The sequence below is a fragment of the Macrobrachium rosenbergii genome, chromosome 50 (assembly GCF_040412425.1).
Source record: "Macrobrachium rosenbergii isolate ZJJX-2024 chromosome 50, ASM4041242v1, whole genome shotgun sequence".
NCBI lineage: Eukaryota > Metazoa > Arthropoda > Malacostraca > Decapoda > Palaemonidae > Macrobrachium > Macrobrachium rosenbergii.
In genome coordinates, this window is record NC_089790.1 from 18492501 (window position 1) to 18507414 (window position 14914).

Here is a 14914-nt window from a genome sequence, read left to right on the forward strand (position 1 = left end):
TACTGAATGTCAAGATTGAAGGTCCAGTTACTTTTAAAATAAAGCTAATTGACACTTTGTGCGAAACATTTATTCTTTAGTTTGTCTATGATTGTATAGTTCCCAGTATTTTTGTATTCTGCAACATTTTAACATTATACATTAAACAGCAGCTGTCATCCCATGTTGACAGGTTAAGAATTAGAAAATAAAGTAAATTGGTGGTAAGAAGTAAAGAAAATATTCATTAAATTGTACTGCATTAAACCGTACTGTGTTTCGCTATAAGTAAGACGTGTTTTAACAAAACCTTGAAATAGTTTAGTAAGTACAATCTCTATTTTAGGTTCGTGCCACGGACAGAGATGAGGGTAATAATGCTTCCATTACATACTCATTCATCACAAATGATGAATCTGATGATGATGCGGCTTTCACCATCAATCCTAGCACTGGAGTCATAACAACAACCAAGGTATTTTGTTGGTTTCAGTCCTTAGTTATTAAAACAACTTCCATACGTGTCCGTATGTTTGTACTAATTCTCAACTGCAGATTTGTAAATAATGGACATTTGAGCGTTGTATTGTAAATATACTGTAACATTCATTTTAAGTATTTTTGAGAGAGAGAGCTAATGTATGAACTTGCGTTTTTACAGGTTCTAGATCACGAAGCGAAGAAAGTGTATCGTGTGGTAGTACAAGCGAGTGATCAGGGCAACCCACCTCGGAACGTCACCAAAGTCATCAAGATAGAAGTGTTAGATTTAAATGACCAACGGCCTACTTTTCCGTCCTCGTCGATGACGTTCAAATTGAAAGAGGGCGTCAGAGTTGGCGAGGAAGTGGGTTCTGTTATTGCCGTGGATCGAGACAGAGGGGAAAACGCCCGGGTGATATACACCATTCTCTCTGGTAATAAATTTGGAACCTTTGATATCAACAAGACCACCGGACAAGTTTTTACAGCCCGGGAGGTTGACTACGAAGAAGCTACCGAGTACATGCTCGAGGTGAAAGCAGAAGATTCGTCAGCCACCAATCCTCAGAGCTCAATCATAAATGTCAAGATTGAAATTCAGGACGAAAATGACCAGTCTCCCGTCTTTAAAGATGACCCCATCACCTTTTCCATCAACGAGAGCACTGCAATTGGCACACCTGTGTGGAACTTCACTGCGACCGACCTCGACTCAGGTGATAATGGATATATCCAGTACTCTCTAACTCAGCAGTCTCCGAAGAAAGTCTTCAAACTGGATGCCACATCAGGAGTGCTAACACTCATGGCACCGCTTGACTACGAAGAGCACCGTGAATACACGCTTGTTGTGACAGCCTCAGATCAGTCTCGGGATGAAAGTCATCGCCGACAAGCTTCAGTGACTGCTCGCATTTTGATCGAGGACTATAACGACAACTCCCCAAAGTTCGTGTCCCGTGGGCGTGTCGACATCATGGAGGATGAGCCCAAAGACTACCCAGTTCTGCATGTGATAGCCACCGACGAAGATTCCCTCGATAACGGCCGTGTCACGTATATCATCACTTCAGGTAACGAGGATGGTAGTTTTTCTCTGGACTACGAGACTGGAATCCTCACGATTGTCAAGACGCTGGATCGTGAACATGCCACACATTATCATCTCAATGTCACAGCCAGTGACCACGGTCAGCCACCAAGATCTGCAATGCAGGTGATAGAGGTGTTTGTCGAAGACGTCAACGACAACTCTCCAAAATTCAGTCAGCCTGTGTATCATGCCAATGTGTCAGAAGGGGCGCCTCCAGGAGCGTCTGTCATAAAAGTGACGGCCTCTGACCGCGACAGTGTCACGAACAGTAATTTGACTTACATCATACCTGCAGGAATTGGCGATAATAAATTTCGCATTGATCCGGCTAATGGCATTATACATACTGTCACATCTCTTGATCGGGAAGTCAAGGAGCAGTACAACTTGACTGTTTATGTACGAGATGGTTCTTTCCCAGCTCAGTACGACACAGCTTCGGTTCTGGTGACTTTGACAGATATCAATGATCACGATCCTGAATTTCGTGACTCTTGCTATCCGCTGAGAGTCCCCGAAAACACCGACCTGTCAGTAATACACACAGTGTTAGCAACAGACAAAGATGACGGCATGAATGGCGAAGTTCGGTACTCCATTACCGACGGCAATGTGAACAACAAATTTAGCATTGACTCATACTCAGGGCAGCTGTCATCACGACGTCTTGACAGAGAAGCTCAGTCCAAGTATTTCTTGGTGATTACTGCTGAGGATCGTGCAACCCCGTCATCGAGGCGAGGGATTTGTAATATCACGATTACAGTGGAAGACCTGAATGACAACGAGCCGAAGTTTTCTCAAAATCGTTACACGGCATCGCTAGCAGAAGACGCCCCACCGGATACTACAGTGCTCACTGTCAGGGCTACAGACGAAGATCATGGTGAAAATTCGCGCATCACGTATTCACTGAGCAACGAAACCGTTTGGCTCTTCAAGATTGATAATGAGACTGGTGCTATTACAACTGCTGGGTAAGTACTAACTTTTTTTTATAGTTTTACAAGAGAGAAATGTTTATGAGATTTAGTATTTTTAGTTCAGCTTGCACTCTTGAACGCTTAAGAAGAGTATAGAATAATGATTTCAGATGAAAAATTCAAATATTTGATGTATTTCATCTTCATAATTTTGAATACATGTGTAGATAGATGAGCAAAGAATTATAATTCATGATTTTGTAGCCATCATCTTGTCATTACTTTTATCTTTTGTTTAAGGTACTAAAGTAAAAGTATTTTGTCATACGACTCACATGTTTTGGTTGTAGATAAACTATGGAAATAGTTTCAGTTACATTACCGAACTATATTTCTAATTTTCAGATATATTACTGAACTTTATTCTTTATTTTCAGATATTTTGACTATGAGAAAGAAAGCGTTTATACTTTCGAAGTTCGTGCTACTGACGGTGGTCGGTATGATGTCCGTTCTGGGGTTGCCCAAGTGCAGATCACCATAACTGATGTCAACGACAATAAACCCGTCTTCAACTCTTATCCGTTCACTGTTAGTGTACCAGTCTATTCCCAACCGGGTCACCAGCTATTACAGGTCACTGCCAGTGACAAAGATGAAGGCGTAAACGCAGACATAGTTTATAGGTATGTTTCTCTTATGTTTGCCTTACGAATAATCATATCTTAAAAAATAGTGTTGAGAGCCTAGTCCCATACGTAATGTTTTGTATATTGCTTTGAATTATTACATTGATGAATTATATTTAAGATTTTAATGTTATGAATTTAAGATTGTAATGTTATGAATTTAGTGAATTGTATTCCATACCAGCACATTTTGTAAGCCAAGTTTGGCCATTCACGTATTTTGTGGTCTGTGAATAATATTCTTCTGTATTCCAACAGCTTAGTGAATGAACCTTCAAACAACAAATTCCGAATAAATCCTGAGACGGGCATTGTAACAGCAACTAGTCCTCTTGGACTGGAAAGTGGTCGCTTGTTTCATCTAGAAGTTGTAGCAACAGACCGCGGCCAGCCGCCCCAGTCTTCCACGGGGCTGATAGAGATTATGGTAGGGGATGCGACTTCAACGACTACGCTTCGGTTTCAGAACTTGACGTATGCAGTAGAGCTCAATGAAAATGCTCCTTCTGGGTCTAATGTAGTTCAAGTGGCTGCCTTTCGTTCGGATGGCCGTCGCCACACGATTGAATACAGTTTAGGCTCAGGAAACGAAGAAGACATATTCGAAATTGATCAAAATAACGGTCTGATTACGGTGAAGGACCCCAGTAAATTAGACTTCGAAAAAATTCCTCAGATGAGGCTTATTGTTGTTGCTCAAACGGAGGAAGAAACGCCATTGTACGCGTATACCAGTGTACGGATCACACTAATGGACGTCAATGACAACGCTCCTCGTTTCACTCAAGACAGTTACATCTCTTACGTGTGGGAAGGCAACAAGAAAGGGGCGTATGTCATGCAGGTTTTGGCCACAGATGATGACACTGGTATTAATGCTAATATTGTGTATCACATTGTTGACGGCAACCATGACAATGCTTTTGTAATTGATCCACCTTTTTCTGGGATAGTCAAGATAAATATAGTGCTTGATCGTGAAATCAGAGACGCATACCGGCTGACCATCATTGCTACAGATGAAGGCTCCCCACAGCTCACTGGGACTTGCACTCTAAGAATCAAAATAGTGGATGCTAATGATAACCAGCCAACTTTCCCACCACACTCTCTTGTACAGGTTTCTGAGGGTAAGTTTTGTAAATTGTATTTCTATATTTAAGAAGTTTTTCCTCCCAATGTATTGGTTGTAGCCTTTATCACTGTCAAGATACTGGGTATGTTTTAGAGTAGTGTACAGTATAGTGACGGTAATGATTTGATTCTTAAATTCACTGACTTACAGGTTCTGAAGTGGGAACAGTGATAACAACGATCACTGCTAATGATGTGGACACGAATCCAGCTATTACATATAACTTTGCAACGGACGGAAACCCCCACAATATGTTCAGCATTGATAAATTCAGTGGCAAGATTACCTTAGCAATGCCACTCGACCACGAAACAAGGGCTGAATACATGCTGCAGGTGGAGGCTTCTGATGCAGCTCACATTGCAAGAACTTCCATTACTGTTCAGGTCGTGGATGAAAATGACAATTCTCCTGTGTTCACTCAACAAGCCTACCAGGTTACGTTGAAAGAGCTCTCTGTGCCTGGGACTTCTGTTATCAGGGTGAGTACTGGGTTCCATTGTCAGGGTGAGTAGTACTTGGTTCTCTTATCAGGGTGAGTACTGGGTTCCGTTATCAGGGTGAGTGGTACTGGGTTCTGTTATCAAGGTGAGTACTGGGTTCTGTTATCAGGGTGAGTACTGGGTCCCATTGTCAGGGTGAGTACTGGGTTCCGTTATCAGGGTGAGTACTGGGTTCCGTTATCAGGGTGAGTGGTACTGGGTTCTGTTATCAAGGTGAGTACTGGGTTCCATTATCAGGGTGAGTACTGGGTTCCGTTATCAGGGTGAGTGGTACTGGGTTCTGTTATCAAGGTGAGTACTGGGTTCTGTTATCAGGGTGAGTACTGGGTCCCATTGTCAGGGTGAGTACTGGGTTCCGTTATCAGGGTGAGTGGTACTGGGTTCCGTTATCAGGATGAGTGGTACTGGGTTCTGTTATCAAGGTGAGTACTGGGTTCCATTATCAGGGTGAGTACTGGGTTCCGTTATCAGGGTGAGTACTGGGTTCTGATTTATGTTGCTTTAACTGGAGTTATGCCATCATAAAATTTTAAGAAATTATGTTTAGGAGGTTTAGACATGAAACCTTTGGACATCTGTATGGTGAGTGACCAAAAATTATGAATTATTTATGGGTATGTGTGAATTGGGATGTATTTTGTGTGTTATTTTATTACCACTGTTCATTGTAAATTAGGAATGTGGACAGTACTATAAAGTTCCAGAGTAAGAAGAGGCAGTACTCTGGTATTTAGTCACAAGTTTTAAGTAATTTTAGAACAATCAGCGTAAATTTGTTTAAGAATTCCCATAATAAAGTTGAAAAACAGGAGTATTATAATGGAAAAACATAATCAAAGCACAATAATCGTTTTTAGATGTGTACTCGACAGTATTAGTGTATATGATTTCCTATGACTTTATACTATTAAAAACCCTACCATGTGACTAAACCTAGGAATTAGAAACTCATTTGATTAACTTGTCTCGAAAAACTTCATTTGCCACTCTGCAAGTTCTGAAAATGTATGGTGGTTACAGGCAGAAGAATCATTCGTACATTAGTATTACAGTAAATGGATCAATTATTAAATCAAAATTATTTCACACAAAAACATTCAGTTGTAAAAATAAAAAGTATGATCCCAATTCCGTAGGTAAATGCAACTGATGCCGATGCAGGAGCCAACAGTCGTGTGACTTACAGCCTAGGGACTTCATCAGACGGAGGCTTTTACATCAGTGAGCGTACAGGTGTCATCTTCACGAACTCTTCCATCCATTACAATCCTCGTCAGCCAGTAATCCAGTTGGTGGTTACTGCTAGAGATAGTGGAAGGCCATCTCTTGCAGCTGTGGCTGCTGTCAGAATACAAGTCACTGATGTCAACGACAATGCACCAAAGTTCTCTCGTGAAGTGTACACGTAAGATAAATGCAGTTCGTTACGCGATTCATTTTGCACTATGGTCACACCACCAGTCTACATGAAAGATGTTTTATACAAATATTTACGTTACCTTTCATTTTGATAGCTTATGTAATTCTAGAATCTCAAGTCTTAGTACTGTATTAGGATTAATTATAAAATTCATTTGAGCTAACTGGTACTGAAAAATGAAGGAAACAATTTTTTTCTGCATTATATAAAACATTATTTTTCAGTTCCAGGCATTTAATCTATATAATGTGTTTAATAAAATGTTCTCTCTTTATGACAGAGCTCATGTGAGTGAGGATGCACCAAGAGGCCACCCAGTCACAAGAGTATCAGCTTCAGATATGGACGAATCAAGACACAATCGAAACATTGACTACAGGATCGTTGGAGGAAATGAACTAGGTGCTTTCCAGATTACTAGCAGCACAGGAGAGATTCTCTTAGTGAAGAGACTTGATCGAGAGCAGCATGCAGAATTTCGTCTGATAGCTATGGCGACTGACCGTGGCCGCCCTGCAAAAAATGCTACAGCAGAAGTTGTAATTACTGTTGATGATGTGAATGATCATGCTCCAGTTTTCAATCAGAGCGAGTACGCCTTAACAGTTAATGAAAGTCTGAGCATAGGTACCACTTTGCTTCAAGTTTTTGCATCAGATGATGACATAGGAGATAATGCACGTATAAGTTACGACATCACTTCAGGTGATGAGCAGCAGATTTTTGCTGTAGATTCAGAGACAGGCCTCATAACACTCAGAGAGATTCTAGATTATGACACTGTTACTGAATATAAATTCATTGTGCGAGCTTCAGACAGCAGCCGTCATCATCCCCTGTCAACTCTAGCAATTGTTCATATCACTATAGAAGATGAGAATGATAATGCTCCTATCTTTCCTGTTGATAAATACCTTGAATTTGTGGAAGAGAATGCCCCAGTTGGCACAACAGTATTCACAGCACATGCCAATGATGCAGATAGAGGCCAGTATGGCGCTCTTAACTACTCAATTCCTGGTGGAAAAGATAGAGATAAGTTTTCAGTAAATCGTGAAAGTGGTGTAGTTATTACCAAAGCAATATTTGATTATGAAGCCCAGCAAGTTTACTCATTCCTTCTGGAAGCTAGGGATGCTGGAGGAAAGTCTGCCATTGTCACTGTCGAGGTACATATTGAAAGCAGGGATGAATTTGCTCCAGAGTTCCCAGAGCGTAGTTATTACTTTGCTGTTCCAGCCACTATGGAAACTGGAATGGTAGTAGGCCGTGTGGAAGCAACTGATAAGGATAAAGGACCTGATGGCCGTATTTTTTATTCTCTTCATTCGTCCTCAACTACATTTAAAATCAACAGGACATCTGGTGAAATATCTGTCAGACGTCCAACAACTCGTGATGATGGTCTAATGAGGATTGAAATAGTTGCAACATCCGGACTAGGGGAAGACTCCTTGCGTGCTGTTGCTGTAGCAGAGATAAATGTTGGTGGAAGAAATGGTACATGGACAAACACAACAGCTGCTACTACTGGTGGGAAAAATTCTGGGGGATTGGCTACCTGGGCTATTGGGCTGTTGATTGCTCTTATTTTCTTGGTTCTGATCTTTGGAGGTGCCTTCTTATTCCTCTATCGGCGTAATCTTAGAGCAAGGAAGCCTGCAATGGCAGACCAGTTTGACACATCATTTGATACTATTGATATTCGTCCACAGCCCACTGCACCAGCAGATCTTTCTCAGTACCCACCACGTTATGACCTACAACATTATGACCACCATGGGGAGCGCAGTCATCACCATGGCAACACCACTTCAGAAATGAGTGAGCAGAGCCAAAGTGCAAGCAGTGGCCGGGGTAGTGCTGATGACAATGAAGATGTTGAAGATGAAGAAATCCGCATGATAAACGAAGGGCCCCTCATTCAGCAACAGAAGTTGCGTGAACGGCTGGGCCTTCCTGATTCAGGAATCCGTGACGATGATAACATGAGTGATGTTTCTGTTCATAATACTCAGGAATACTTAGCTCGCCTAGGTATAGATACAACAAAAAGTGAATCTACAAAAGGTTCCCAGGATCTTGCACACTCTATGGAAAGCATGCATATGTTTGATGATGATGGAGGAGGAGAAGCAGATGGCATGGATATCAGTAACTTAATTTATGCTAAACTTAATGAAGTGACACCAGAGGAAGAATCTTCTATCATGGACGGCACAAGGGCATTTGCGTTTGGTGATGAAAGTCAGCCCTCCATGACTGGTTCCTTAAGTTCAATAGTTCACAGTGAGGAAGAGTTGCAAGGATCTTACAACTGGGATTACCTACTAGATTGGGGACCACAGTATCAGCCTTTAGCACACGTCTTCTCTGAAATAGCCCGCCTCAAAGATGACTCCGCACCAAATTACAGCCGCGAACCCATGAAAAAAACGCTAAACCCTCAAGTGAAGACAATTCCTCCACCGTTGCTGACAAGCGTAGCTCCGCGCTCCATTGCTCCGGTGGCACTCAATACAGTGCGCACTAGTCAGTTGACCTTACCCTCCCTCCCACGTTCCCCTATCAGTCACGAGTCCTCATTCACTTCTCCTGCTATGTCACCCTCTTTCAGTCCATCTTTGTCCCCTCTAGCAACTCGTTCACCATCCATCTCGCCACTCATGACCCCTGGTAGTGTAAGCCATACAACATCACCTGCTGCGGCTGCTGCTGCACAGACTTCAGCCACATCTACACCTCATCATGGCCGACCAGTTGGTCAGAGACCAGGACCAGCTGGTCTAATGGCTGGTGCTTCATCAGGCTCAGAAACAGAACTCAGGATATAGCCTACAGTTTACTCCTTGACATGGCATCATCATCATCACCACCACCATCACCACCACCACCACCATCACCATCATTTTTAACATTTCAAACCTTCATGATAAGACATCCCCATCATTGTTTTTTCTTTCATCTCAAGTATTTTATCCCAAATGCTCCCATTTATGGAGAAGGCAGTGTACAGATTTAGTGTGTGACACACCAAGTGCCTGTGCATTTATCCAAGACAATACTACACCTGTTTGTGGCCAAATCATCAATGTGATATAGTTGTTGAAGTGACGTTGCCAAATGTACTTAATGTATGATGCTTTGTTTTTGTATATTTGTGAATATTAATTGTTAGAATTATATCTAGCATCAAGTGTTGCATCATGCTGCAAGTAATGCCAAACCTGCTGAGGAAAGAGTGGCCACTCACAATATGGAAGTGCATTGGTTCCTGAAATAAAAAGGGAAGGAAAGTCTTTTCTGATCTTTAGAAAAATGAATAGGAAGTGACAGAAGGACTTCACTGAAGAAGGAGAAGTGTAAGAAGAATCGAAAGCCAGTGGTTAATAGGTGCAAGAAACTTTTCTATGAGGAGCACAAGGTTGCTAATGAACCCAGTGCTAGCAAAACAAGTGCACGAGCTAATAGAAAACCTTAGATTTATTAGGTCTTGAGCAGTTACAAGAATATAATTTGGTACAATGTGTGTGAAGAATGAAATAACGAAAGTGCTATAACAAAAGTGCTACACCAGTGTTTGAAACTTTTTTTTTTCTCCTCTTAAAACAAAACTTGTCTTCCATTTATGTGTGGGGTGTAATACCTCGGTACTGTGTTATATACTTAAAATGCAAGTTCTGTCGAGTGATGGCAAATTCCATAATAGACTGACCTGAAACAGAGTAGTTTAAGCTTATTTAAAAAGAAATCTGAAGCCCATTCTTGAGCAGTTTTAGGGTTTGTAAAATCATCACCTCACAAATTTTACGACCAAAAGTGCCACTTACATATTGGATATACAGTGTACAATAGTAATAATAATACTGATCATCATAATAGCATGCCCTGGGACATCCTACCCACGATACAATTCACGTAGTGCTAAGATTCCTATCATCTCTGCAAGTTGATGCTCCAACCATGATTGTACAGTGGCTATTTTAGTTTGAGAGTTGTCTGGTGTCATCATATGTAATCTTCTTTATGTCAGACAGAATAATTGCTGTTGCTACTATGATTCATATTTGAGACATCAAGTATGGTTATTGGTAGTTAGCATGCATTTCTGTTGTTCGTTTTATGAGTGTTTGTGTCTTTACCATTTTCTCTCTCTTGATTCCATGCATACTCTTAGGTACCCATCAGTTTTGAAATACATAGTCAAATTGTTGATTCACATTGTACCTGTATGTACATCAAAACAGATTTGTGCTGAGCCTTTTTACCAAAGTATTCTCATCTGTTTACCTAATTCAGTATTTACGTGGTTTGTGAACCCTAGTCTTCGCACTGTATTTTGCATTTGTTGAAAGTATACAAAGGTATTTTTTGGGATAAAACACCTCAAAACGTTATTTACTATTCCATTTTTTTTGTGTGTACCGCATCAGTGCCATTATAGCCAAGGTAATAGTTCCCTTACACAATATAGTGCCAATTGTCTTCTTTATTTGTTTCTCCATCAAGCTAGAATGGATATATAGACTCATGATTGTGCCAAGTTTATGTTACTTGTACTACTATTACTACAACAGTTCCCAATCCACATTTAAGTAACTGTTGGGTAGCAAACATTATGGGTAGTGATTGTGCCAAGTCTCCCGCCAGGTCTTTAACCAATACAATTTACGATAAGACTGAGGATTTTTACAGTCGTCCCAGGCAGCAAGTCGTGCCAAGGCTCCAGTTTCTGACCTACGCTGTCCAGCAGGATAATTTTTCGGTTATTCTGGACAATACATGTGCCAATTATTCCTCTTTTATTTCCTCAGTCGCTTCTGTGCATTGGTCTGTATCAGAAAGTATATTTTAAAAATACTTGATGAAATTCCTTACGTCATTTTAAATTATTTTAAACGACTGTACTTGATAAAGTTCATTAAATTTTAGGTCTTTTAATTGTGCAATGTCATTTCCTGGTAGAATTCATGACTACTTTGAGTTTGCTGGGAAAATATATACAACTCACTATACTCACAAAATCCATCACACATGGTTGATCTCTTGCATTAATTGATGATTTTTTTTAGCCTAAGTGTCAAGCTGTCAATCTGACACTTCCTGCCAAATCAAAATGTACCTATTATATAGCATCATCCTGTCAAAAGACAGGCAACTCTCTTTATTGTAAATACCTGTATTGTTTGTTTCTTTTTTCTGTACAGTTCATTTGTGTTCACACAGAAATTTGTATAATTTTGTATTGTGATAATGCTTTATACCTTGATGAAGGTATAAAATTTAATAAAGAAATAGTTACATCACAAACTGTCATTGAATCCTTTCGTGTGATTGCCGCTGATGAATGTGAATTCTGTTTCCTTTGTCCCATCTTGTTCATTCCAACCAAGAGATTTCAAAGTAAAGGGCAAGATGGTTTTGGCATGTGATAAGAAGGTTAGAAGAGAAATAGTAGATACAGGAAGCAGCAGAAGAGCCTGGAGACTGACATGGATGAAAACCTGAAACCGATGAAAATTAAGTGGAACGAGCACATTAACCAGGTAAGAAAAAATCGTATGTAAAAAACAATGACAGTAAGTATATTTTATTGAGGTAGCTATCACCTACAAACTGCAACTCCTATGTTGCCTAAAACATTAAAGATACGTGGAGTTTTTAGCACAGTCGATATACAAACCTGTAATTTGTGTATTGATATACTTTGGTAACAAGGTAGTCAACAAGCAGCAGAAAAAGTGAGCTCGACTTGCTCCCTTCATTCTCTGTCGGCCGTTGGAACAAATAAAGGATTGGTTGAAAGCGGGATTATGAGGATACAACACTCACGGTTTGTATCTCCTTGAAAAAAATGCACAATCACTAAAATCTGCAATTTGTTCATGGAGGTAGTTGCTTCTAGTACAAGACTTGAATGTCAGAGTTTATCTGTGATATATAGGTTAACAGGCACAGATTTCTGGTAACTATTTACTAAGAGAGTTTGACAGGGCCTACGATTTTAAAACCCAAAGTAAAAAGACTAGAAAATCTAGTAGTAGTAGTATGGTGGCTTCAAGGAACGTCTGCATTATTCTTCGTTACAAAGCTCTGCACATCCTCGAATAGCTTAGTGTGGCCGCAACTGTGGATGTGGAAGCAGAGGAAACAGAGAACTACCGTGCCAGGTGCCTTGAACTGTGCATGTGGAGGGATGAGGAACTAGCAACTGTGTATGTCGGGGAATGGGAATGAGGAACCGTAAACTAGTGTACCCGCAACTCTGTGTGTGTGTGGAGGAAGGACGTGGAAGCGTGAAATTCGTGAATTAGCAGTATGCCCGTAACTGTGTATGTGTGGGACTGGAGATGAGGAACCGAAAATAAGTGTCGTAACTGTTCAGTGAAAAATGTGTAATTGGTGTGGTCGCTGTCACCAGTAAGGCAGTATCTCGGTAACTATGATTAATCGATAAGGTTCTTATAATACTTTGTTTTTAGGGTAATGATCCATCAAGTATTCCACTTATACCTCTTCCTACTCTGGTTAAAATTAAGTGATTAGGGCTACTGATGCTTGAGCAGTCTTATGGGTAAAATTTTAGTCATGTGGAGGGTAGCCAATATTTTTAATTTCTTTACGTCAGTGGTGAGACCATAAATGATTTATTTTTTACTATATATATATATATATATATATATATATATATATATATATATATATATATATATATATATATATATAATATATATATATATATATTATATATATGTGTGTGTGTATGTCAGATTATCGTATTTATGTGTTTCTGAATCATTGTGTAAACACATAAGTAGCCTGTATTGGTGTATAGGTGTATAATATCTAGCCTATGAGCGACTTTGGAACCTCATACTTACAGGCACTTTTCTTCAATGGTATTTTTTGGAAAATGAATGGCATGGCATATATTATTTATGACCTTTCCCATCAAGACTCAGGTTATAGTAAGTTGGGCTGGCCCTATGTCAGGTTAGGGACTTGGTACCCTATGTCAGGTTAGGTTAATGTAGGCTAGGTTAGAAATAGGCAAGTATGCAGAGTAGGGAGACAGGGTTAGGCATTGGTAATTTTGCCTCTTAAATTTAGTCCCACAGATTTGTATCTGATATTCAGTGTTTTTTGATGGGGTCCAGGGAGGGGTTGAAGCCCGCTGGCCAGGTCAGGGCACTGAGTCGTAAGTCAGGTTAGGAAGGTAATATCTGGTTATGTCAGGGCACAACATTCTATTAAAGGTTAGGTTATTTTTGGGGGTTTTGGTCAGGGCATGCACAGCAGTAGTGATGACGTTTTATTTGATATTTCATATTGATTGTAGTGATGTGTTAAATCAAATAACGTTAGTATATAACATGAGTGGAAATGGATATTGTAGTTGTATATCCTAAACCTTTTTCTGGAATTACAATGAAAGTTAAGTTGCTGGGTTTATATCCTTGTCACAGGTAGGAAACAGGATAGTGCGACATTGTGGGACCACAAGCAAATATAAAAGTAGTGGTTTTATTAGGAAACAAATTACAACTAATAATTAGAAGCTTTTTCAGCTAAAACCCTACTACTCTTAGAGACCAACAGTCAGTTTCCAAAAGTATTTGATTTTTAAATAATTGATATTAAATAAGAGATATTACCAATAAACTTAGATGAAAAAATGAATCCACGAACCTATCTGAATGCACTTTACTGCCACCTTTCAGGAAGGGAGTCAGACATTACATTGAAGTTCTCCAACTGTTCACTTATTGTTTTTAGAATTGTGTTCATTTAAATGTGGAAAACGAATCAAAAGTATATTTATCTTAGAAATTCAATTTTCTAATTAATTTGAAGCCTTGTATCTTAGCATGTGGTTGCTCTTATGTTCTTTTATATTTACAGCCATGGCTGGTTTGGAATAAACATACGGCAGGTGCTCAAGATTGGACATAGGAATGGATGAGTGAAGGATTTGCTACTTATATGGAAGATGTCATTTTTACTGAATATCAGAAGGGCCTGTTTCCAGATTTCTGTAATAGAAATACTGACACTAATTTGGTACATAATCCATATACCCTTGAAATGAGGTGTATCAGTTTGTTTGGTAAGTATGTCTGATGTAGTATAACTTATGATGCTGTTTTCAGAAATATCTCACATTCACCAGGCTGACTTTTTAGTGTGGGGGCAATTATGTTTCATAAGCAATTGATTGCAGATGTATTGATTTTTCAAACTGCGTTTACTGAATTTTTGTTTTGTTGTAATGCACTCTGCAAGTACTATTGGTTCACGCTTCTAAGAGTTGGGTGTAAAGGTTGAATTGTCACAACTGACCATGAGATGAATCTTTGGTCTGTCTGAAAGACATTTCTTTTGATGACTGTCTTGCTCATAAGAAAGTTTCAAGTTTTAGTGGTAATGTTCATGTTTACGTCTTGTGCTCTAGGAACCTTGACCAGTTAAGGTTTCTGATATATAACTAAATTATATGGAAAAGGAGTCTTCAGAATTTCTGTTTCTACAGTGGCTGTCGACATTTGTTTGAATTTTTCTCTCATGGGATGAGATAATAAAAGCTACACAGGTATTCCCAATACTTATCCTAAAGCTACATCTAAACAGCTGCCACAGGGCTTATATATACCTAAATATTCACATTACTCTAGTGCCAAGAGGATCATCA

At 39.7% G+C, this 14914-nt stretch overlaps 1 protein-coding gene across 2 annotated transcripts in view; it reads left to right on the plus strand.

Moving 5' to 3' along the window:
- Positions 1–11528, plus strand: part of ds (dachsous cadherin-related 1) — a 362092-nt gene extending 350564 nt beyond the window's left edge. For both annotated transcript variants that reach the window (XM_067094074.1, XM_067094073.1), the window contains 7 exons: positions 326–454; positions 641–2532; positions 2916–3164; positions 3426–4297; positions 4453–4784; positions 5942–6210; positions 6506–11528. In XM_067094074.1, coding sequence (XP_066950175.1) covers positions 326–454; positions 641–2532; positions 2916–3164; positions 3426–4297; positions 4453–4784; positions 5942–6210; positions 6506–9059 — 6297 coding nt within the window. In that variant the 3' untranslated portion in view covers positions 9060–11528. The remainder of the gene's footprint in view (positions 1–325; positions 455–640; positions 2533–2915; positions 3165–3425; positions 4298–4452; positions 4785–5941; positions 6211–6505) is intronic.
- Positions 11529–14914: the final 3386 nt, after the last annotated feature.